Below are 25812 nucleotides of genomic sequence, written 5' to 3'. Positions count from 1 at the left end.
CTCTCTCTCTCTCTCTCTCTCTCTCTCTCTCTCTCTCTCTCTCTCTCTCTCTTTCTGATGCAGGGTTTCTCTAATGTAGCCTGGCTGTCCTCGAAATGCCTCAACTCTCAGAGCTCTTCCTGCCTCAGCCTCCTGAGTGCTGTATGTATTAACTACACCCAGCCTTTACTGATTATTTTTTTTAACTTTTATTTGTTTAAAAAGGGCTATTTATTTATTTAATCTTGTCTGTATGAATGGCTTGCGTGTGTCTTTGTGTTTGTCCCCAGATGTCAGGAGTGTCAGGTCCCCTGGGACACTGGGTCTGGTTGGGAGGTGCCCTGTAGCGCTGGGAATCTCGCCCAGCTCCTTGGAGGGCAGTGTGTGCTCTTAAACAGTCTTATTTTGAGATAATTACAGCTTCACAAAACATTGCAAAACTCGCATCCATGAACTGGCTCAGTGGGTAAAGACTGGAGCTGTCAAGCCTGATGACCCAGGTTTTTTCTCTGGGACCCACTTTGTGAAAGGACAGAACCAAGTTCTGAAGTTGTCCTCTGATCTCCATGAGCAAACAGGCAGTACCCGGTGCATGCGTAAAAGAAATGCAACATAATTTTATACAAACATAAATTTGTTTGTTTGTTTGTTTATTATATGTAAGTATACTGTAGCTGTCTTCAGACACTCCAGAAGAGGGCATCAGATCTCATTATGGATGGTTGTCAGCCATCATGAGGTTGCTGGGATTTGAACTCAGGACCTTCGGAAGAGCAGTCGGTGCTCTTACCCGCTGAGCCATCTCACCAGCCCGCAACATAATTTTTAAAAGCTGCAAAATAGCAGTGTTTTCATGTGTGCTGGCTGGTCTTAATGTCAGCTTGTCACATAAGCTAGAGTCATCTGAAAGGAGGGGACAGAGTTGAGAAAATGCCTCAGGAACCAGCTGTAAGGCATTTTCTTAATCAGTGATTGATGGAGGGGACCTGTCCATGGTAGGTGACACCATCCCTGTGCTGGTGGTCCCGGCTGCTCTAAGAAAGCAGGCTGAGAACACCATCCGAAACAAGCCAGCGAGCAGCACCCCTCCAAGGCCTCTGCATCAGCTCCTGCCCCGTTTTGAGTTTCTGTTTCTGACTTCCTTTGATAGGGAGCTATGAGCCAAATTAACCCTTCCCTCCCCAACCTGCCTTTGATTATGGTGTTTCATCACAGCAAAAAGTAATTTTGCTAACTAAGGCATCAAGTGTCCCTCACCCAGCTGTCCCCAGTAGTTTTATCTGTTTAACCATTATCAAACCAGGACAGCGGCACAGTTACATACCCCACCTGCACAGGCCTTCTTGTGGTACCTCTTCAGAGTCTCACAATCCTCCCCCACCCTTCTGAGTCTTTAAAGATGTATTTATTTATTTATTATATGTAAGTACACTGTAGCTGTCTTCAGACACTCCAGAAGAGGACGTCAGATCTTGTTATGGATGGTTATGAGCCACCATGTGGTTGCTGGGATTTGAACTCCGCACCTTCAGAAGAGCAGTCAGTGCTCTTACCCACTGAGCCATCTCACCAGCCCCCACCCTTCTGATTCTTGGCAACTAGTTATCTCTAGCTCTTTATTGTTGTCATTTTAGAAATGGTATGAAAATGGATTTTTAGCACTATGTGACTTTGAGGCTGCCATTTTTCTCTTAGCATGTAGTAGTATCCTTTCTCTTTTGGTTGAGCATTGTCGGCCATTCACCTGTTTTAGAGCATGTTGGTTGCTACCACTTTGGGGTGATTACAGATAAGGCTGTGGTGAACAGTCACGAGCTGCAGGTATGTGTATAGACAGAAGGGTTTTTTTGCTTTTTTGTTTTTATTTTACATTTATTTGGTGGTGGTGGGGGCGCGGGGCAGCGCAGGCATGTGCCCTTCGTGGTGCATGCATAGAAGACAGCTTGGCTGGAATTGGTTCTCTCCTTCTGCCACGTGGGTTCCAGGGACAGAACTCTGGTAAGCAGGTACAGTGACCCAGAGTGCAAGTTTTAATTTGGCTGTGACATGTGGTTAGATTTCTGTCTCTTTGTTGTTGGCCAGGTGGCCTCCGACCTTTTGTTTTTGTGGGCGCAGGCTCCCTGCCATTGTTGTCTTCCCAGCCCTGGTGGATTTGGTTTTTAAGTTCATCAGGTTACTCAGTAAGTTGACTTGGCCAACAAAGACGGGTTTTGAGTTGTGTGTTTTTAGCCCTCCATGTGACTGCCTCTGTGCTGGGCTCTGAAGACAACTGTAGAGCCCTCCTGCTGTGTGTTGTGAGTTGGAATCAAGACTAACTCACTCTCCCGCCTGCCTGGTAGCATGGAGTCCAGACTAGGGGTTTCTGGTGACTTCTTTATAAATCTGCCTCTGTGACTGCCCTCAAAATTTGACAGCAAATACAAGTTGTTCAGTAGGCCGTGTGATGGTGGCGCCTTAATTCCGGCTTTAATCAGCCAGCCTGGTCCCCAGAGTGAGGTCCAGGACAGCCAGGGCTACACAGAGAAACCCTGTCTCGAAAAGGAAACATTCAAATTGTTTGTCAAGTAGTTTTAAAACCTTAAGGTCAAGTCGTTGAAACAGCTTCTTTAGAAACAGTGCAACAATGCAGAATGCACAGACAGAAGGTAAACACCCACCTCTACAGATGTGAGCCAGTTGCAGACTTGTAACTGTTATTTCTCTCTGTTTCTGTGTATGTGTGTGTCAGTGTGTCCATCAAGAAGCTCTCCCTCCCCCCCCCCCCCCCCCGCCTGTGTGCAGTCCCCGCCTGCCGGCCAAGGCCACCGTGGTATGGTGATAATTTTCCTTGTTAGGTTACAGGATGAGCATCATTCCTGTAACTCATGCTCTGTTATAAGAGGGATAGCAGAAATGCTTTTTAGAAAAAAAAAAATTCCAATTTTAAATTTATTTATTTTATTTATTTTTTAAGATTTTATTTATTATATGTAAGTACACTGTAGCTGTCTTCAGACACTCCAGAAGAGGACGTCAGATCTTATTAAGGATGGTTTGAGCCACCATGTGGTTGCTGGGATTTGAACTCTGCACCTTTGGAAGAGCAGTCGGGTGTTCTTACCTGCTGAGCCATCTCACCAGCCCCTAAATTTATTTTTTAAACCGATAATCAATCATAAAATTGTACATGTTTATGGAGTGCCTTGTGCTGTTTCAACATGTATGCAATGTGTAATCTTTCCATGATTATCTGTCTTCTCAACCATCGTCAAACTCTCCAGCCACTGGGAAATACATAGTATATTATCATCGTGTCCAGTCACCTCGCCTCTTGCTGCTATCTATCGCTAGTTTAGCACTCATTTATCAGCCTCGCCCCATCACCCCTTCCTCTACCTTTAAGGAGCCGAAGAAGGTAAGCTTTATTCCTTGATCTGTGGGCTCAGGTTGAAATAAGGCTGTAGCTTTATTTGCCGGTAAATCGATAGAATCTGGATGTTAGACTGTGTTTCCTCATTCATTATAAATAATGCAAGCCTCCCTTGTGATGAGCCCTCTTGCTGAACCCTGGGGAGGTGGGGACTGAGCGCAGTCGGCTTCAGAGAGTGTGCAGTCCTTCGGGTGTTTGTCTTGTCATCAGCTGCTTAGTCAGATGGAGTGCTTTCTTAACGCTCCCAGAATGTACAGTTCAGTCTTCGTTTTGAAATCATTCCTCCTGTCTTCTCTCCTTCCTCCATTACTTTGATTACCTTGATGAGACATTCAAGCTATGCGGTCGTATCCCTTAATTTCCATAGACTACCGAAGCCAGGTTGATGGTTAACTGTAGGTGAGCAGGGAATTGTATCTACTTGGCTGGAGCTCACCCTTAAAGCTGAAGCACTTGTTGACCAAGGCCCCCTAGGCTTGGAGATGTGAGCAAAGGTAACTGGGTCCTTTGGCATTTTAGTGGAAATCAGGCTGAACGTTTTGGAAGTTTGACTTAATGAGGTAGGATGCGTGTGGTATTGAGGAGGGAGAGACATTAGTGAGTGAGTGAGTGAGTGAGTGAGTAAGTAAGTGAGTAAGTAAGTGAGTATGTCTGTGTTAGAGAAGGAGAAGGAAAGGGAGAGAGAATGAGTTTGTGTGTATGTGTGTGTATATGTATGTATATGTGTGTCTGTGCACACTCGTGTGCATATACATGTAATTTTGGGAGACAGAGAATCCAAAGGTGTATAGAAAGGAATTACAGATTCAGATGGTTTCCAGCATTGAGTTACTGTGCTCTGAGATGGAAGGTTACTGGGGCAAGACAAGTAATAGGACTGGAGTCTAATAATCACTTCATTAGGCAGCCATTTGAGTCGTTTGGGTGATGGAGTTTGATGTCAGGGCTTCTTCTCTGCCCCTTTTCTGTGTGAGCAGCTCAGGAAGAAGGCTAAGAAATAGCCCTGTGTAGAAAATTACACTCACAAATGGCTCCAAGATTTCCATTGCGAGGTTCTGAAATGAGCTGCCCAAGACAGCAATTTGCTCTCATTGCAGGCCACCTTTCTCCCAGCCCCTCGTCAGGCCCTCAGACCGTGTCTTGACAGCTTCAACTCCTTCTGTTGCAGCGTGCTTGCTACATTTTCTATTACAGGAACTTAGCATCTTACTGTGCCTGAGGTGGGTGGTTGCTAGCCTCTTGATATTGGATACCTTTCCTGAGCTATGAAGTATTAGACCATAGTGGATAATAAAGTGCCCACAATTACATTATAGAACAGATTCTGGGAGCTGTAAACAGGGGACAGCCTGGGGTGGCACACCCTCATTCTGCTTGAGGTTGTTGAAAAGCTGGTTGAGGCTCAGCTGTGCCAGTTCCTATGTCTGAACATGAAAGTGGCTCGTTAAAGATTAAAGGGCCGCTTGGTCCTCCTGGCCCCAAGATGGAATGATCTCTGCTATGGCGACAGCTTCTCTTTCCCAGGAGAGGCCATTTTATACAGCAGGTTTGTGCTTCCAAATGTTACAGTGAGCTGCACTGGCTGATACGGTGTCGATAAGTTGACATTTGGGCACTCTCAAGACATATGAGCTCTATAACGTCCATGGTTTGAATTTCTGGGAAAACCGCCTCATCAGGAAGTCAAAAGCCTCAGCTTCCAGCCTGTCCCCGAGGGGAAGTGGCCTCCTTTGTTTCATTTAACTATTCTGTGGAATCAAGTGAACTTGCATTTTCAAAGCAATAAAAATTCGATGAAGTCCCTTGTACTGCATCCCAGGTGTGAGAGCGGCTCAGTATAAGCAGACTGCGGGTGATAGCAGTTAGGAAAATTGTCTTCTGGAGACTTGAGAAAAATAACAGCCCAACTGAGAAAATGAGGAGCAGTTCAGTTATATTCCATTCGGTTCTCATGTGTAGGAGGGCTGATGTCAAGGACCTGTGTGACTACCATTCAACTCAATGATCTTTGGGAAAAAAAAAAAATTTCGTTTTACTCTCTGCGTGCTCAGGCAAGCAGCAGTAACCTCCAGGCACTGTCTCAGGCTGGTCCATGTCAGAACCACCTGTGATGAGATTATGGGGCGTGTCTCCACTTATGTTCCTTCAGAGCTGCTGAGGGACTGGGATGGAAAAACCATCACTATACCTGAGCACTCTTCATGGTTCTTAAGCAGTGCTGCAGTTTATTCTTGAATATCCACAGCTTCCTTCATTTGTCTTGCTTAATTTCTATGATTTATTAGAGGATGTGGTACCCATATTATTTCTTAGAATAACAGGTACTCTTGTTTATTTGAAAGGGGGTGGCTGCAGAGGTGACTGAGCACCTCTGGTGGGTGGGGAGCACTGTTCCTTTTGTAGAAGACCTGAGTTTGAGTCCCAGCACCCACGTCATCCATAGCATTATCTCCAAGGAGATCTGATGCCCACTTCTGACCTCTATGGGCACTGCATTTATATACACATATACCTCCCCCTACACATTTAAAAATAATAAAAATAAACCTTAAAAAAAGGTATGCTTAGTCAATGAGAGCCCTCCACACCAATGATTAGAATTTGGCAGTGTCTGGGACACTACTGGTTCTTGGAAATTTGGGTTTTACTGTTTCACTTTCAGAGAAAGGATGTGAATGTAAGATTAATTGTATTGTCGCTGGGAAGTGGTGGCACACGCCTTTAATCCCAGCACTCGGGAGGCAGAGGCAGGCAGATTTCTGAGTTCAAGGCCAGCCTGGTCTACAAAGTGAGTTCCAGGACAGCCAGGGCTATACAGAGAAACCCTGTCTTGAAAAAAAAAAAAAAAAAAAGGGCTACACAGAGAAAGCCTGTCTCAAAAAACCAAAAAAAAAAAAAAAATTATTGTCAAGAAGAAATGTACTGAGTGGTGGGCATACCCACAGTCTCTTCATTCAGGAGGCAGAGAGAGGACGCTCATTCATCTGAAGCCAGTCTGTGCTACATACAGAAGTCTCCAAAAGAAAGTTAAATCCTGTCCCTGTTTCAGCTCTCCCTCCTACCTCTGCATATGCTTACTCATTCTGTATACACTTAGGAGTCTAAGGAATCTTGAGGAATGAATATTTTAATTTTCTTTTTCATAATTGTTTGTTGTTAGGCTCTATTGCAGGAAAGAAATGTCATTATATATGCTTAGTTCAAAACAATGTGTGAGATAGATGTGTAGGTTTTTTGTTTGTTTGTTTGTTTGTTTGTTTTGAGACAGGGTTTCTCTTATAGCCCTGGCTGTCCTGGAACTCACTTTGTAGACCAGGCTGGCCTNGAACTCAGAAATCCNCCTGCCTCTGCCTCCCNAGTGCTGGGATTAAAGGNGTGNNCCACCATGCCCGGCTCATTTATTTATTTATTTTTCATAAGTGCATATATACTGCAATGACCCATTTTAAAAAATCCTATTAATAATTTTGGGAGGTGGGTTGTTTAAGATTTAAAATTGGAAGAACCTAAATAACAGAACCAGTTCTATTTTCTTATTTCTACAGTCTAACAATTTTTATATAAGCTCATAAAACCTCATGTGCCTGAAGCCATTAGTTCAAATTTAGCATCTTTTATGAGCTCTTTCTTTTCCAGTGTAAAAGGAGGTACTGGGGGTAGAGGAAGGCCGTATTTTGGAGAAATGGATTAAAGCGATCAGAATCTCAGGAGAAGGCTGGCCTTCCGTAGCTGAATGGTATTTTAGCAGATTGAGGAGTTCCCTGCTTCAAGTTGTCGTTGGCATGGTTCATGTCAGCTTCTAGCATGCATCCCACTGCCTAGATTTTTACCAGAGTAGGAGGAGCTAATATAATAGTTTTGTAACCACACTGCTAAAAGAAGCTGGGCGTATGTGACCCTGGAGAGTTGTTTTATGTTAGTCTTCGTGGGGCTTATCCTCAGCTACAGGAGGATTCTCTGGAGTGTGGCTGGTGAGATAATAGGGGGATGCTGCTCTAACGATGCCTTATCCTTTGAGAAGGACTAATTAACACTCTGTGGGGAAACTTGCCTTTAAATACCTCCAGCTTCTGAATGGGCAACACTGACCAGGAGGAAAACCAGCCAGCATTTGTAATACTTCCAGTGGCTGCCCTTCTGGAATGTCGCAGTTCTTTAAAACTGTGTGAATGGAACCAAACAGAACTTGTTTGTTGGAAGGGAGTAAAGTAGCATAGTTTTAAAGTCAGATTCTGTCTGCATGTATTTCTTGTTTGTTGGTTTTGGTATTTTGAGACAGGGTCTCACTATGTAGCCCTGGCTGTCCTGGAACTCACTGTGTAGACCAGGCTAGCCTTGAATTCACAGTTACCCACCCTCCTCTGCCTCCAGAGTGCTGGGATTAAAGTCGTGTACCACCATGGCAGGTTTGCCTATGCATTTTAACCTAGCATTTATTGACTGGCAGTTCCACCCTGAGTTCACGACATCTGAAATCTACCTTGAAAGATGGAGGAGGCCAGGTGTGGGGGTTGTGAATATCATTGATGAGTGTAACTGTTGGACCCAAGGGGAGCACTCACTTTTCTTCACCAGAGAACAAAAGGATCTGATAAGAACTTCAATTTCTTGTCAGATTAAAGCATCCAGAAGCTAGGGTCATAGCTGAGTGGGTAAGAGCTCTGGCTCTTTTTCCAGAGGACTCAGTCCTAGCACCTACATTACATGGCAGCTCACAGCAATCCATTAATTAACTCCAGTCCCAGACAGTCTGATGCCTTCTCAGAAAATTAAAGCATCCAGATTGTGAGGCCTTGATCTGTGTGTGTGTGTGTGTGTGTGTGTGTGTGTGTATGTAAAACACCAATGCCAATTCTAGCCTGTCAGGGTTAATTCAATAATAATGAATAGCTCTTGATGAGCCAGTTATTCTCAAATTGATTTTTAAATAAACAGGCTAATAAGAAAGAATTGATACACATTTAAGGACTTTGCTTTTTAAGGACGAATGCTAAGGCCAACCTCCTATGTTCCTTAGGCATCCCAAAGATATGACAGTAGATGTTGTCACTTTAGCAGGGAGTTTGGCAACTGAGGAGGAAGAAAAGGACCCTGCTACTTTTGTTTTAATGAGAGAAATCTAGTTGTCTAAGGAAATAGAGAGGTCAGAGGAGGCTGAGTGGGAAAAGAGAAGCCAGCTGGTTAGGGCTGATAAAAAGTCAGCAGTCGGATTCCACCAGCCGCCAGTGACTATGCTAGTTCTCCCAGTCTGCTGACCCCAATGTTACCCTTTACAAAGCAAAGCAACTTGTATATCACCCTCCAGGGAAAAATCTTCAGAGCTGTGAGCCTGCGACCTGCCACAGCAGCTGGCTGTGGAGAGCCTCAGGCTGTTCTGAGATGAAATTTCAGAAACTGGCCACTAGAGCTTCCCAGGTAGGGGCTCCAACAGTGGGGGAAATGAGCTCGACCTGGCTCTCCCGCACCCCCAGGTGAATCCACCTTTGTCTCTTTGTTAGGCTGCACTCAGTTGCTGCTGGCTCGGCTGGGCTGTTTGGGAAATGGGAGTTTTGCTGGCGTGAGTCAGCACTGCCCTGGGTGAAGCCTGAGCTCTGTTGCAACGTTGCTTACCAAAGCTCCGTCCCCAGGCGGCACCATTCACTGTCCCTGAGAGCAGCTGCTGCTGGCCCCTGAGATGATCTCATCCGAACATGGCTCCAGCGACTTCAGCCGCAGCTTCTTCGGGCAGCCTGCTGTCTGCTGTGGCAGTGTTTTGAGACAGGCAAAAGCAGGTAACCCCAGATGGTTTTCTTGGTTTCCTTAAGCAAGACTAGGCTGGGGGAAGCACTGGAGAATCGTGCCTTCAGATGTGAATCAAGGCTTCCCAGTCTGGGAGTCTAAAACCAGCTTTTCCATCTTCGAAGTCCTTAAGGGGGACACATGTCCTTTCTAAGGGGATCTGGGTGTGTCAGACCTGAGCAGACCAATGATTGTTTAAAAGCTATGTAGCTTTAGTCATATCTTAAATAAGATAAGACCTTCTTCTGTTCTTTTTGTGTCTTACGAGAAACAGTTCGCTCAAGCTAAGTTAGGGTGAAAGTAAAGGCAGGCAGGTACATTTGCTTCCCTTCCTAGTGACCGGCTGCTGAGCTGTGGGCCATGCTGTCTACCATGGCTTCTTGCCCACCATCCTTGCTCTGACCCGATGTGAAGAACAGCCTCCTCTCACTCCTGGTTCTGTTCTGGTCCCCGCATGCACGTCTCTTTCCTGTTCTTGCCTCTAGACTCTGTTTAAGTGACCTGGCAGTGTCATCTCTGGACACTCTGCTTCCTCCCGCACTCCAGGCTCTGTACACGTTTCTCAGAAACACCTGGCCAGCTGATTGAGCCCAGAAGTCACTTCTTGAAAGCAGCTGCTTACTTTCCAAGACAGGGCGAGGCTCCTCCAGAGAGTATTCTATGGCTGCAGCCATAGAATGGGAATGTGGGAATCTTGTGTATTTTGTTCACACTGTGCCGGTGGTACATGGTTTTCTGCTCACGCTTCCCTGAACCTCAGCAGGGAGCCTTCACTTCACCCCACCTTCACCCCCTCCTCCCTGCCTTCTCTCCCGCCTGGCTGACACACTACTGAGTGGCTCCCCCAGCAGGCTTCATTTTTCTCTTTCCCAATAGCCTATCATTTTTTCACTATCATAAATGTGGAGGTGCTGAAGGCTTTGATGTCTCCCATTCCCTCTAGGACCCTCAAATATGTTCATAAATTAAGCTACCCTCATTATATCTTTTTAGACTAGCAGTATTTCTCAGATTTGAGCCTTACTGGCAATTGGACAAACCTTGACAAACTGTGTATGAGAGACATAGCCAAGCCCCCTCCCCATCCCACTCCCGCTATCAAAAACTGCATAAGTGTACACAACTATACTGAACTCAGATGAGACAGGCAAAAGCAGGTAACCCCAGATGGTTTTGTTCCCTTAAGCTAGACTGAGCTGGCCATAGAAACTGGAGAACTGGGCTGGTGAAATGGCTCAGTGGGTAAGAGCACCCGACTGCTCTTCCGAAGGTCTGGATTTCAAATCCCAGCAACCACATGGTGGCTCACAACCATCGGTAACAAGATCTGACGTCCTCTTCTGGAGTGTCTGAAGACAGCTACAGTGTACTTACATATAATAAATAAATAAATAAATAAATAAAACTTTAAAAAAAAAAAAAAAAGAAAGAAAGAAAAGAAAAGAAACTGGAGAACCCTTGGGCCCTCAGTTGCGGATCAAGGGGTCTCAGTTTGGGAGTCCAAAGCCAGCTCTCCCATTCTTCAAAGTGATCCTTAAAGGGATGTGGGTGTGTTAGACCTGAGCAGGCTGGCCCCTGTATAAAAGGAATGTGGCATACCTGCTGTCTTATGTGCCATGTATATTGCTGTATGCTTGAACGTTGTTGATTATACCTGACATCCTTTTTTGGTTTTATATTCACATCCTGTAAGTGTGGTAGACCTGTGGTGCTAAGTCCTGCTAGCTATATTGGAATACCATTCATAGGGCTTTTCTTCATCCTCAGTCATTGCTTTCAGTTACAGATTAAAACAAAATTCCTGTAACCAGCTAGAGTGGTGGACACCTTTAATCCTAACATTTGGGAGCCAGGAACAGGTGGATCTCTGAGTTCACGGCCAGCCTAGTCTACAGAGTGAGTTCAAGGGCAGTCAGAGCTGCATATTGAGACCCTGTCTGGTGGTGATGAGGGACAAGCATTTTTCCCCTTTATTTTTATGTGTATGGGTGTTTTGCTTGCATGTATGTATGAACTCCATACACATACATGCCTGGTGCCTGCCAAGTCCTGAAGAGGGCATCAGGTCCGCCCGGACTGCAGTTATAGTGAGTCACTATGTAGGTGCTGGGAATTGAACCAGGGTCCTCTAGAAGTACTCTTAACTGCTGAGCTGTCTCTCCAGCCTCAGGAAACAGTTTTTACTGCATTTTGTTTTCTTAAGCACCCTACTGGCTTAGAGTTTTGTTTTGTAAATACTTACAGACAGGGCCTGCCTTCTTCAAACATAGAGACTACTTTTTCCTAAGATTTCACATACCAGAGCCAGACTGTCTTTTCATGGTGCGAGTCCTGCTCAGAACTCTGCTGGTTAGCTTCGGCAGGCTCCCCTCTTCTCCATTTGTTGCCCAAGACTTCTTAAACCATTTCCGCTTACCAGGATTTGTAAAGCGCTTCAGACTTGACTCTGTCTTGTGGTTACTCAGAACCAGCCTGCCTCCATCTCCCTTAGTGACCTTCACTGAATTGGTCATTGTCCCATTCCTTGACCATGACATAACCCTCTTGGTCAGTGGTTTTTCAACCTGTGGGTTGCTACCCCTTTCCCCAAAGCAATCCTTTGGAAAACACAGATATTTACATTACATTTATAACAGTAGCAGAATTACAGTTATGAAGTAGCCATGAAAATAACTTTATGGCTGGGGTGGGGGGTCAGGAGAAACTGTAGTAAAGGGAGGCAGCATTAGGAAGGTTGGGAAGCCCTGCTTTAAGGATTAATCCTTTCCCTAACAGCAGTCCCTTCCTTGACTGACAGAATCTCATCCCCCGAAGATTTGTACATCTATGAAGTCTTTGACTTCTCTAGTTTCATAATTCTTCCTTATTTGGGTTTCCACAACTGTCTCCCTCCCCTCCATGTCCTTCCCCTCTCTTCTCCCTCCTTTCTCCTCTTCTCTCTTCCTCCCTTCCCCCTTTCTTGTTCTCTCTCTCACTCTTGCACTCTCGATCTTATTCTCTAGTTATCTCATTCCTTGACTGACTTCAGGTCCTCAGTCTGGAGCCTGTTCTATCAGGCAGAGTGGCTGAAATGGGTCCCTAGGGGTCACCCCACATTCTAAATGTCTTTATTGCTCTTAAGTGTTATAAGATCCATACGCTCTCATCAGATGGGTGCTTTGGGTTTCTGTTGGATGAACACAGACTCATGGCTGCTTGTCGTGTGTTTCTCTTGACATCTAGATGGTCACTCTGAGTTCATTTGACGATTGAAGGGCTTGCTGAAGTCTCAGCCCACCATGCTGCTCCGTGTTCTTATTTTGTGTGTATGTTTGACTGCCTGCATGTATGTATGTGCATCACATGCGTGCCTGGTGTCCTCAGAGGCCAGAGAGAGCATCGGATCATGGCGATGGAGTTAATGGTAGTCGTGAGCGGCCTGATGGGGTGCAGGAAACCAAGCCCAGGTCTTCTGATAGAGCCGCAGAGCCAGTTTAACCCCATTGCTTAACATTTTTGTTTGTTTGTTTTTTCTTTTTTTTTTTTAAGATTTATTTATTTTATTTATATGAGTAAACTGTAGCTGTCTTCAGACACACCAGAAGAGGGCATAGGATTCCATTACAGATGGTTGTGAGCCACTATGTGGTTGCCAGGAATTGAACTCAGGACCTCTGGAAGAACAGTCAGTGCTCTTAACTGCTGAGCCATCTCTCCAGCCCTGTTTGTTTTTTTTTTAGGTTTTTCGAGACAGGGTTTCTCTGTGTAGCCGTGGCTGTCCTGGAACTCACTTTGTAGACCAGGCTGGCCTCGAACTCAGAAATCCGCCTGCCTCTGCCTCCCGAGTGCTGGGATTAAAGGCATGTGCCACCACGCCCGGCACTTAACATTTTTATGGTGCTTCACAAATGCTTTCTGTATTTTATCTGATGCCTACTATAATCCCGTGTTGGGTTGGCTTTATTCCCCCCAACCCCCCCCCCCTTTTTTTTAAAATTTAAACTAGTTGTTATAAAACTAGTTCTCATATGGAAACATTTATTCATGTACAATTCAGATGCAGGGGAAGTGTTCTTTTAATGCATTAAGTAACTAGCTGGTGTCTTTGTAATTAAATAAGCACTGTTCTGTTCTACATAATTGGTGCCTTTGCTCAGAAGGCAAGAGCTAAGGGTCATTCTTTTACAAGGCCACTTTATGATCAAGGTAGGAGGAGGAGGAACTCAAGGGATCCTGTCTCCTGATCTGCAAGACCCCATTATGCTTAGAGACTTCCCTGCTCCAACTTCTTGGATTGTGCATGTGTATTCTTGTCTCCCCGCCCTGCCCTGCCCCGCCCTGCCCTGAGCCTCGAGCCGGGGATTGGGTGCCTCATTTCTAGGCCAGAGCCCCTTTCCACTGAGCTACTGTCCTTCTGGCTTTGCAAGTGTTGCAGCTTCCGGTCATGCTGTGATACCAGAGAGGAGGCATGAGGTGGAACGAACTGTGTGAGGAGCAGAGAAGGTCGCATAGACATTTGTGGAGCATAACGTTTGGGCTACTCTTACACTTGGACTGTGAAATTAGATTATAGAAAAACCGATTGAGGCTTGGAAATAATGTCTGTTAGATACAAATGACATTCAATTTTGGTCCCATCATACTTGAGAAATGAATAAATGCGTTGAAAAATAGCCAGGAGGTCATTTTGAGCCCATGCTTTTGGTCCCAGCAGTTGGGAGGCAGAGGCAGGTGGATCTCTGAGCTGAAGGCTAGCCTGGTCACAGAGCAAGTTTTAGGATATCCAGGACAGGACAAAGAAACCCTGTCTCGGAAAAAAAATTGAAAAATATGTCCGGTTTGTTAAAAAGTTATTAGCCGGGAGGCAGAGGCAGGCGGATTTCTGAGTTCGAGGCCAGCCTGGTCTACAGAGTGAGTTCCAGGACAGCCAGGGCTACACAGAGAAACCCTGTCTCGAACCCCCCCCCCCCCAAAAAAAAAGTTGTTAGCCTAGAGAAGCAAAATCTTAAGGGATTGCTTGACTCCCATCTTCAGGTACAGTATAGTTGCCAGGGGGAGTTTGATTCATTGTTCCTAATGAGCTTCAGAGATTTAAGAGTAAAAATGGCCTTAAGGTAAAGGCGAGGGAGTTATTTCAATGAATATCAGGATCATCAAAATTAGGAAACATTAGAATGACCGCTATTGAAAGTTTTGAATTTTGTGTTGTCCCACTTAAATGGATTAACGTAGAATAAATTACCCCCAAAGCTTTTGGTAGTGTGAGCTGACAGCTGTGCTGTTGCTTATGCCCTGAGGGCTCATGGTGCTCCAAGAGATGCTGGTACGGACCACAGCTCCGTGTGATACTGGCACGGATCACTTGGCTTTATTCACATGCTTGCGTCTTGTTGCTAGTTGTTGGTTGAGACTTCTTGGTTGTCCTCCATGAGTCTATCTGTCTCCTCATTGAGCAAGATCAAGCTCCTAGGCCATAAAGGAAGCTGCAGGGTCAGAATCTTCCAGTTGATCACTTTTGTCCCCATTGTTTTGGCCAAGTATAGCCCAGAGCCAACAGGCTAGTGTGTGAGCCTGACTCCATGGAGGATAGTGTTGAAGTCACCGTGCAAAAGAACATGTACTAACTACGGTTAGGATCATTGCTGCTAATTTTGAGAGAGTATACCATACTGACCTTAGTATTTCTCAGGAGAGAATGATCAGTGTGTAGTCATTGAGTGGATAGACAGGCATATGACTTACGACTTGGCAGCACATCCAACTCACCTGGGGGAATTTACAAGCTTGGACTCCTAGGTACCAGACGTGTGACTCAGCATCTCCTGGGGGGGGGGGGTTGGTTTGTAAGAGACACTGTGTCCTCTCAGGTAACAACCAGCTACATGAGTATGGGACAGGTTTAATATAGGGCAGCCCATTCAGTGCCTTAGGATGGGCCACCCCTGCTCTGCTTCCTGCACCTGGCTGACCCGGCTGACCCGCCCACTTTCATCTGAGCTTCTGTTGTAAGCTTACATCTCATTCAGTCAGCTCATCACCAGAGCTTGTTTCTTGAGGCTTAACTCAATTCTTTCTTTCTCCTAGTGTCAAGCGCCTCACAGTGTTTCAGTCTCTAAATATTTGTGAGATAATTTGACTGTCTTCCTTTTCCTCTATTTAACACAGTGTGTTTCCCTTGTAAGAGGTTCTGGGTTTTTGTTGAATGAGTAACTGGTTGATTAAATGCATTCATGAATGAAGTGATACTCGAATTCAGATTCAAAGGTGATTAGGATTTTGGACAGGTGGAGCGAATGAATGAGAAACTGTTGTGAAGTCTACACTACAGGGTAGATCATATTATTGCTTTCAGGAGGTGGAGGAACTGGTTTGGAAATGTTGGAAGGTTTGGTTTCTAGTGTACTTATGCCACGTTCGAGCAGTAGATATCTAGCAGCCTTTCAAAAGTGTAGTCCTGAAGCAAGGGTGAGACAGAAAGAAAACCATGGGGTGCATCCTTTCAGCCAATGCAGTGAGCCCCTGCTATATGCCAGACAACTATGTTAGAGGGAAGGTGAACTCATGACCGATACCAAGCCTCCTTCTGAACTGTGTTGGGAAGAATACTCCAGTCAGGAAAGGGAGCACAAGTGTGTTGCCTGGGGAAATCAATACTGTTTTTTGAGAAATTGAAAACAGAGTGATAGAAGGTCAGAGTGGGGTGAATTGAGGGGGAAGGAAAGAAGTAGGTGGGAAGGCAGGTGACCCACAATCCCTCAGGGCCTCATGGGAGACCACTGAAGGTTTGAAGCTGGTTTAAGCATTTGCTGCGACTATTCTAGAGATAGAGCGAGGCTGTATGAATTGCTTTTGTTGTTGCTGTGACAAAATACCTGAGACAGAGCATTAGAAAGGAGGAAAGGTTTTCTTGACTCATATTTCAAGAGGATAAAGTCAGTCTGACTTGGTGGGAACAATATGGCAGAGTTCATGGTGGCTGGAGCTTGTGGTGAATCTAGGGTCAGCAGAGACCAGGGGGCAGGCAGCAGGGGGTGCTGGTGCTCTCTGCCCCCCTGGTTTAGCTAGTCTCTCTCACACACACACCTCCTGCTCATGGGATTGTGAGGTTGGTCTTCACTCTCTAGAATACACTGGAGGACACACCCACAGCTGTATTTGCTGAGTGATTCCAAATCCAGTCAAGTTGACAATGATGATTAGCTGACCCAGTGGCACAGAGGGGATCTGCCCAGAAGTGTTTGCAGGAGACAGACAGATGGGCAGGGTGTCACGGTGTGTGCACCAAGATCAGTTTTTCCTAGCTCTTTTCATGTTTCTCTCCACCTGCTCTTTGATGTAGTCAAATTCCCTGTTTTTGTTTTCTCAGCCAGGTTTGTGCTCTTTTGTTGTGGCCACCTCAGGTCTTGACCTTCTCTTGTGCTTGGGGAGCAGGAGGCTCATGGTAGTCTTCTTGGGTCCAGAAGCTTGTACTTCTTTCCCTGGTAGAATTTCCTGAGGTTTTCCTTTTGAATCTGGCTAAGGACGCTGAGGACATCAGTGGTGGATGTGCATAACTTGGAGAGCCGGGATGCAGCACTGTCACCTTGGCAACTGGAAGATGGGGCAGCTCCACCCTCCTCCTTGCCTCCTTGATCTTAGCCATGGCTGTGCTGCTCACTGGTGGCTTGGCCGCCTGGTCCAAGTGCTTCACATTCCTTGTTTAATATGCTCATATCCTGCCACCATCCAAGACTTTTTATCCTCTTCTTGCTTTTGTATCTTCGGAGAGAATTTTTTTTTTTAAAGATTTATTTATTATATGTAAGTACACTGTAGCTGTCTTCAGACACTCCAGAAGAGGGCGCCAGATCTATTTACGGATGGTTGTGAGCCACCATGTGGTTGCTGGGAATTGAACTCAGGACCTTCAGAAGACCAGTCAGTGCTCTTAACTGCTGAGCCATCTCTCCAGCCCCTTCAGAGAGAATTTACACACTGTGGGTACAGAGCTTAGGTTAATTTTATGGGCCAGGTTTTAGTTTCTTCTGGTTCCTAGCATGTCAGCTTCCTTTTCTCCTTCCATGGCATTTACATTCAGTTTCTAAGGCTGCTTTCTGAATTCTCAGTCTGGCTCAGACCAGCAACCCAGTTTAGTCATATCCCTCAGGACCGCTAGGATTGTTATTAAGACCACCCTTGTCTTCCTGCCTTCTTGTGTCTCATATCTAACCCAGGTACTCATACTTACTCATCCTGATCTCCTCACGCACCTTTGTTTCTGCTCTGCTTAAGACTTTAGTGTCGGGCTGGTGAGGTGGCTCAGCAGGTAAGAGCACCCGACTGCTCTTCCGAAGGTCCTGAGTTCAAATCCCAGCAACCACATGGTGGCTCACAACCATCCATAACAAGATCTGGCGCCCTCTTCTGGAGTTTCTGATGACAGCTACAGTTACTTACATATAATAAATAAATAAATAAATCTTTTAAAAAAAAAAAAAAAAAAAAAAAAAAGACTTTAGTGTCATCTTTCCTAGGAAGCCTCCTTTGTCTGTTCTGTCACTGGGAATTTACATCCTCCCCCGAGTCTTCTAGCAGCAGAGCCTCTTTTGTGGCACCTTTATGTCATGGTGCATTATCTGCCTTTTCTTTCAGTAGCTGTGGCCTCGCCTTTATCCCACTGAGCAGATTTATCTCCTGGTGTCCAGTTCTGTTCCCTGCACACAGTAGGCATTCAGCGTCTGTCACATGAATAAGTGGAGCTTTGACTGACGTTTGTCCCTTTCAGAGATGCTGTGATCTTTTCTTGCGCTGACTTACACCCTTGTCTTGACTCCCTTTTCTTCACCAGGTTTTGCCTGCTTCTTTCTCCCATTAGCAGTCACTGTGTGGGTGTCCTGCCTGCTGCCCATCTCACCATGCTGCTGGTCAGACCTCCTCTATCCTCATCCCAACCCATCCACAGGTCATATAACTAGTATGGGAGCCGAGTATGAACACATTACAATCCTAATAAAAAGGCTGTATATGAAGAACAGTCCTTTAGGTTTATCGGTAGTTTGCTTTCGAGCTTTCTGACCCATGTTGAAAGGGAAGAGGGGGTACTAGATCTTTGTGTATTAGATGGAGCTGTGTAATAGTTCCACTATGGGATGTGGGATGTTAGAGGTTTTTTTTTTTTTTTTTTTTTTTTTTTAAACCAAAGAAACCATTCAGGAAGCCACAGGAGCTTCCACCAACTGCTAATTTAGAATCCCTGAGGGTTTTTCTACAACCGAAAGAGACAGTAGCAATTAGTGAAGTCCCGCCCTCCTATTTTCCAGATGAGGAGACAGACCTGTAAGAGACTTAAATGGCTTGTCCATAAAAGCCAAGCTATTGTGCCCCATGTTTACTCCTGATGCTGAAGGGCGCCTGGGGAACTTCCAGCACCTGCAGAGCAGTGGAGTTAGGCCATAGGCTAGACCTGGCGTGAGGGCTGCAGGCTTGTCACACAGCTGAGGTCACTGCAGTGTTCAACGGTAGCTCTGGGGTGGTGGCAGGTTTGGTTCAGGGCAGTGCGTATCACAAGGACCCCTTGAATTGTCTCAGACACTGTTTTCTGGAGAACTGCTGTTTGGGGACCAGCTGTCAGAAATCTCTCTTCTGCATTTGAATGGGGGCCAATGTTTAATTATAAAAACAGTTCCAACTCCTATGGCTCTTTTTTTTTCTTCCAGCCTTCATATTCCATGTTTTGTTTTGGACTTCATTTCCTTATCTCAGCACCATTTCTGGTACATTTTTATTGCTCATTGCAGGGCAGATGGCAGAATGAGGCATGGGAAATCCAGAAAATGTCTTAGAGGTCCGAGGCTGTTAAGAGTGCTCGCCAGGGGGCTGGAGAGATGGCTCAACGGTTAAGAGCACCGACTGCTTTTCCGAAGGTCCTGAGTTCAAATCCCAGCAACCACATGGTGGCTCACAACCATCCATAAATCTGACGCCCTCTTCTGGTGTGTCTGAAGTCAGCTACAGTGTACTTACATATAGCAATAAATAAACCTTTATAAAAAAAAGTGTTCACCAGGCAAATCTTCAAATAGTAATGGATTTCCTGTCCAGTGAGCCAGTTGTCAGGAGCTGTGAAAGGTCACCTGCTTGTTCAGGATTTAATGCTGTGCTGGAGAGCTGCAGTGTGGGCTGTCAGACAGCCCCAGACAGGAAGTTGGGTTCAAACAGAATGCACCTGTCTTCAACTGCAGCCTGAGTGTTTGCAGTTTGAAAATTGCTGTGGGTAAAAAGTCATGATTTCAACCAGATGTGGTGGTGCACACCTGTAATTATTCCAGCATCTGGAGGCTGAGGGAGGAGTATCTTGGAGGCCAAGACTTGATACTGAAATGTTGCCTAGAGAAGTCTGTCCCCGGTGTGAGAGGGAGGTAATACGGTAGCCGTTTAATACACATAGGAATTTCTTTCTCAGTGCTGTGACCCTTGCCTGACACGTAGCAGTTTAGGGGAGAAAACCTTTGCTTTTGTTCTTGTCTTTTGGCTTACGGTTTGTGGAAATACAGTCTGTCATGACAGAAAGTGCTTGGTGCCAGAAACATGCCTAGTCGAATTGTAGAAATAAGCAAAGAGCAAGACCGGCAGGGCCTGGCTCTAAAACTTCAAGGCACACACAGAGTGCCGACTTCCCCCTTGTGAGGTCCCACAGCCTTCCAAAACAGAGCCATCACCTGGGGACACTGGAGCCCATGGGGACATTCCATGTTCAACCACAAAACAGCTGTTGCCTCTGGACATAGCCGTTTTTTTTCTTCTGGGACCCAGGCTGTTCTTCAGTTACAGGCATGGTGTTTTCCCTGGTTTCTTCTACAATGTTGCAGTTTCCCTTTATAAAGGGAAGTGGCGCCGAGCCGACCCTGCTGGCCTGCTACTTTGGGTAGGTGTGAGACCGTGTCTGTACTAGCTCCTTTTTAAAATAACAGTAGGACATTTTCGAACCTAATTCGCCAGACTTGTGAGTAACAGGTTCCCTCTGTGAGGCTCCAGGATTCCGTGTGTTTTGACCATGGCAGTTTACAAAGCACTGTGGGTCTTGGTGAAGGTTTATCATCTTTGAACTGAGAGTTTCCTTGCATACTGGATGTTGGATCTAATTCTAGCCACTAGTCTCCCCCCCCCCCCCCCAAGACCCTGGAGAAGCTATTAAATAAGTAATCTGCCTTGGGGTCACTCAGCTGGTAAACAATCTGAGCCACCCCCTTTTCCTAAGCCCTACCCCCTTTTTCATTGCTTCCTACTGTGAAGTCGGCTTTATTGCCTTCATTAGGGGACCAGATTGGCTGTGGGATAGCCACCTGCAGGGAGTCACCTTGGAATCTTTGTGGATTATTAAAATTGCTTGAGTTATTTTGAAACTGATCCATTCTGCTGTCCTGGAGCTATAATTAGGGGGCATATAAAGGTCTTTTAAATTATCATTTGACTAAGGAATACATTTTTATTGTCCTAAGTCTTTGGAATTGTTGGCTACTAAGGTCCCAATAACACCTTTAAAGCTGTCATTTCTTTTTATTTCACCGTAGAATTGTTTGAAGACATTTAAGAACCAGCCCAAGTCACTGAGCTTCAGTGTGGCATTCTTTGTGCACAGAGTAAACTTGGTTCAGAATATTGAACTGAGCATGCTCAGAACACTCATGCTTTCTAGGCAAAGGTCTTTTTTTTTTAAAGATTTATTTACTCATTATATATAAATTTATTATATATAAGTACACTGTAGCTGTCTTCAGAAACACCAGAAGAGGACATCAGATCCTGTTCCATATGGTTGTGAGCCACCATGTGGTTGCTGGGAGTTGAACTCAGAACCTCTGGAAGAGCAGTCAGTGCTCTTAACCACTGAGCCATCTCTCCAGCCAGGTAAAGGTCTTGATTACATTTTTTTCCTGCATTCAGTACCCCAGCCACATTGCAAAGAAGTTTAGGGGTAGGGGGTGAGTGTTGGGGTCGGTGCTGGGCTGGTGGGTTTGCAAATCAAGGTAGAGAGGACGGTACTTCCCTAAAATTAGCACTGGGGTCTCCATGGTATCAAGGATGTGAATAGGAACTATTTTGCATTTTGTTGTGGGATAGCGACAAAGTAATATCTGAGGGCCAGACAAAGCATAGGTGTTGTTTGGTAGGGGAGAATATGGTAAAATTACAAAGGAGGGTAGTTGGTGGTGGTGGTTTTTTTTTTTTGTGGTACTAGCAGACTAGACATGTTCATTTTCTTTTGCTTTTTGGGATGGTTTCTGGGCATGTCACATCTGGCAGGAGCAGAAATGGCTGCAGAAAGTCAGCATAACTTTCTGATAAAACATCAGAGCAAGCTAAAAGTTTGGGAGGAAGAAGGTGCTTGGTCTGAACTTCTCCTTTATCACTGACTTGCGTCCAGCTGCCTGTGGTGCCGGTGCCCCACTGCCACCCTAGGTCAGGCGGTGACAATGCTCATTCTACCCCAACCTGCTGGAGAAGCACCAAAAGGAGTTGTGAGTTGGCTGGACTGCCTGAGAGGAAGTGGAAGCTCACGCAGTGGAGAAGAAAGGGGAAGTAATGTCGCAGTCTAGCCTGTGGAAGGACAGCCATTGTGAGTGTAAGACCCAAAAGCCTTACGTCCGGGATGTCCCACTCATAGAGACGCAGAGACAGAGGTCAATGCAAAAAGCAAGAGGTTTATTAATCCAGCATGCTGGGGTCGTCCTGAAATCTGGGTAGCAGCGACCCCGAGTAGCTAAAGCACACACCTTTTATACATTTTGTAGAGCAGTTCTCAGTCACAGTTTAGGACTGGCAGTTTATCATTGGTTAACCTTTAACGGCATTAAGGGGGCAGACTTAAGGACCGGAGACATTGTGTGGGCTTTTCTAAACAATCAGAGGACTATCTCTTAGAGGGTAAACTTAAGGACCGGAGACATTGTGTGGGCTTTTCTATACAATCAGAGGACTGTCTCTTAGCACACCTTGCAGTGAGGCAAATTCTGGGAAAAGAACACATTTACTTAACTTTTTACAACAGTGGTCATTTTGAACTACCACATTATATTAGCAGCTCCTGGAAGTTCTTCAAGGGGTTCCACACTCATTTCGGGCCAGTGGAAAAGGCCACAAAGATCACTGAGTCTCTTGCTAAGAACTAGATTGAACTGGATTAAAAGTTTTGGCTTGTCTAATGGAGGTAAAAACAAACAAACAAACCCAAAACCAAAAAAGGAATCTTTGTCTTCTTAAAAAACCTTCAAAAGTCAGGTATACTGGCATGTACCTGGTGAGGTGGAGGGTTGCTTGAGTCTGTGAGTTCAAGACCAGTCTCAGGAACGTAGGTTCCAGCTGGGAAACAAAAGTGAAAAACTTAAAAAATTTTTTTTTTGCTTAGGCCAGCAAGATGGTTCAGGTCCCTGGTGTTAGCATTCTGTCTAAACTCCACCCCGCAGTTACCTGGCAACAGCCAGGTAGGCCTGGCCCGCTTTAAAAGGGGCTGCTTGCCCCCTGCTCTCTCGCTTACCCCTGCTTTCCCCTGGCTTCTCTCTTGCCCTCTTGGGCTCTTCCCTTTCCAGCTCTCTCCGCATGGTCATGGCTGGCCTTGACTTCTCTACTCAATCCCTCTCTCTGCCTTTCTCTGCCTCTACTACCCCCTTAACTCTCCTCCCCTTGCCCTGTTCTGTACTATTCCAGTCATGTGACTGGTCCCTCAGTGGGAAGAGATACCTTGGCGTGGACCGACTGAGACACCCCTTCCCCCATACCTCACCACACCCCCATAGAACATCTCTTATACCTCTTTATCTTTTTATAAACATATCACCTTTAGCCTATGTTTAAAAAGCCTGTCCTCCCTGCTTCAGCATTCCTACAGCGAGATGGAAGGCGGAGACAGGCGGATCTATCCCACAAAGGCACATTTCTGTAGCAACAAGAGAGGCTGCCTTGGAAAGTCGAGGGCCAGTAAGAAGCCTTAGTGGGCAAAGGTGCTCATGCCAAGCCTGGAGATCCCTAGGATCCATGTAGTAGGAGAAAACTGATATCTGGAAGTAAGCGTCTGATTGTACATGTGCCCTGGCACATGCCCATCCCAGCGGTAGTAAAATTAAAGTTTAATGTAATACAAAGTTTAAAAGCCCCATCCTCTCCCGGGCGTGGTGGCACACGCCTTTAGTCCCAGCACTTGGGAGGCAGAGGCAGGCGGATTTCTGAGTTCGAGGCCAGCCTGGTCTATAGAGTGAGTTCCAGGACAGCCAGGGCTACACAGAGAAACCCTGTCTGGAAAAAACCAAAAAAAAAAAAAAAAAAAAAAAAAAAATTTAAAAAAACAAAAAAAAAAAAAAAAAAAAAAAAACCAACCAACCAACCAAACAAAAAAAAAAAACCCATCTTCTTCATAGCCACCTTTCCCTGGGTGTACATTATATATTAAGCTCTAAGGCAAATATATGCATATTTTAACTCTTTCAGTGAGGGTTCTGTTCATTACACTTGGCCACAGTAAGTTTTATGCAGGCTACCTTAAAAGAAAAGCAAATTGCATTATTTGGTCCTAATCAGAATTAGTGTGTTGACTATCCCTGGGGAATCAGGGCTCTCTCCGCTAGCCTGTGGCTTCTTTAATTCTGGCTCACCTGTAGTCTGCCAGTGTGATAGTATTTTGTGAAAGCAGTTTCTTGAGGCAACAATTCCTGAAAAGTTTATCTGATGAGTCCTGTTTCCTGCAGCGGACTAGAGGGAGAGGAGCCTCTTTAGTCCTGATGAGCTGTGTCATCAGTTTTGATGGAAGACGATTCTGCAGTAATTAAACTGCGGGTCCGTTTATTCTGTGTTCAGCCTTGTTAGAAGACTTCACTCCAAACTGCTTCCTTTTCTGATTGACTCCCCCTTTGGGGCAGAGTGCCTGGGCTGAAATGAATGTGTGGGTTTATGCTGCAGTGTTCAATCTGTCATCTCTCCTAAACGCCACACTAAGAAGCAGCCATTTAATTGGTCAGACCCCGGGGGTGATATTTTGGCACCGCTCCATTGGTAGGAATTACTTTTCCTTGAACTTGGAGCAGATGCCGAGATCCCTCTGCAGATATTTGTCATAGACTAGTTGAAACCAGGGAGTTTCCAAGAAGTTTATAACTTGTGATTGTTATGTATGTTTTTCAGTTGTTTACAATGGCTCCCACTTCAGGAATAGAGCTCACTTTGGTGCCAGCAGGAAGTGAGGTCTCTCTGCTATACTCATCAGTCAGTGTCATTTTAACCCTTTACATCCCAAGACACTCTTGTGTCCTGTTGCAGTTCTTAACTGCCGCTTCTTCCAGCCTGTGTGGGCTGTGCTGAATGAGGCAGGCAGAGCTCCGCCATATTCCCTGGAGCGGCGTGCTCTCTGACTCCTAGTTCTCTTCTGTTGTGTTTTGTTTTTGTGTTTCTTTGCATTCTCTGCAGCTCCCATCGCAGCTTTATGACACGAGTTTGGATGCCTCCGGCAGAACGGAGTGATGGGCCTGTTTTCCTCCCCTTCCCCACCCTGCTTCTGGTTTCCTGCTGCCAGAACAACCTCTAGCATTAACGTTTGTCTGTTACTCTGAGGCAGCCTGCTACTGGCTTTCTTTTTTCAGTGATAAGTGGATAGTTACTTGGTAGAAGTATCTTCAGGTTCGTGGCTCTGGTTGCCCCTTAAAGGCACCGCTGCTGTTACCTGGAGTTGAGCCTCTTCATTTGCCGCTCATTTTAGAATTGTGAGTGTGGAAGATGAAATGCCGACGTTTTCGGAAGGTTCCGTTACCCTTAGTGAGAGTGGATGATTCAGTGTGTGAATCAACCCCAGGAATGGTTTTCTGTTCTTTGGACAGAGTGCTCAAGTGTTGAAAGGTTGGCTTGGGGTAGCTTCTTGTTTTTAAATCTTCAGAGGCGGAGAGAGGCTCTGATGAAGAACTTCTTTCCGTCAGGCCACTGCCTTCTCTCACAGTAAAGCCACTGAGTTCCTAGTGCTGACTATAGGCAAGTGGACTGTGCAGTCAGCACCCCTTTCTGTAGGACACTAGTCAAGTCATTTGGTCTCGTCTCTTACCCAGTAGCTGTATAGCCTGCTTTCTTCATTTTAACTTGGATTTGTGTAAAATTTCTCAGTGAGACATTAGATGCAGGCATAACTCAATATAAGGTGTTTTGGAACATTCTTTGTTTGTTCTTAGAAAAATGCCTTTAATCCCAGAGGCAAGCTGATCTCTGTGAATTTGAGGCTAGCCTGGTCCACAGAGAGAGTTCCATGACAGCTAAGATACATTCTCTCTTTCTCTCTGTGTCTCTGTATCTCTGTGTCTCTGTCTCTGTCTGTGTGTGAGTGTGTGTGTGTGTGAGAGAGAGAGAGAGAGAAGGGGGGAGGATTTTCCCAGGATCACTGAGGAACCTCAAGTGTGAATAATTCTTCCAGTTTTCCTTTTGCCACTCAAAACAGAGCTCTCTGCTAAGGCTCCGATTCTTTGTATTGAAGTCTTTAGCTTGGTAGAAAAAGGAGCTGCCAAGCTTAACTGCCTTAAAGACACAGGCATGTGTAGGCATGGAGGCTCGGGAAGCTATTGTGGGAGAGGCAGACATTTGACTCCTACCAGTCCCTCAATGCTTATAGCTAGCCCTGCCCTCTGCTTGTTTGCAGTGCCTCTGTGTGTGTGTCTGTGTGT

General features: G+C 45.6%; 1 protein-coding gene across 5 annotated transcripts in view; it reads left to right on the top strand.

Annotated features, from left to right (window-relative positions):
• The window catches only part of Rffl (ring finger and FYVE like domain containing E3 ubiquitin protein ligase), a 67693-nt gene that overhangs the window by 15579 nt on the left and 26302 nt on the right, over positions 1–25812 (top strand). Inside the window, exon 1 of one of the 5 annotated variants that reach the window (XM_029545715.1) lies at positions 9016–9159. The exons of 2 other annotated variants lie outside the window; for them this stretch is intronic. In XM_029545715.1, coding sequence (XP_029401575.1) covers positions 9063–9159 — 97 coding nt within the window. In that variant the 5' untranslated portion in view covers positions 9016–9062. Of the gene's footprint in view, positions 1–9015; positions 9160–10311; positions 10324–25812 lie in introns of those variants that run through there. 2 more of the 5 variants (XM_029545718.1, XM_029545719.1) reach the window with 2 other exon arrangements.

This window comes from Mus pahari, chromosome 14 (genome assembly GCF_900095145.1).
Source record: "Mus pahari chromosome 14, PAHARI_EIJ_v1.1, whole genome shotgun sequence".
In the NCBI taxonomy this organism is placed as follows: Eukaryota; Metazoa; Chordata; class Mammalia; order Rodentia; family Muridae; genus Mus; species Mus pahari.
The sequence above is the reverse complement of the archived record's forward strand: the minus strand, read 5'-3'. Positions and strand labels throughout refer to the sequence as shown.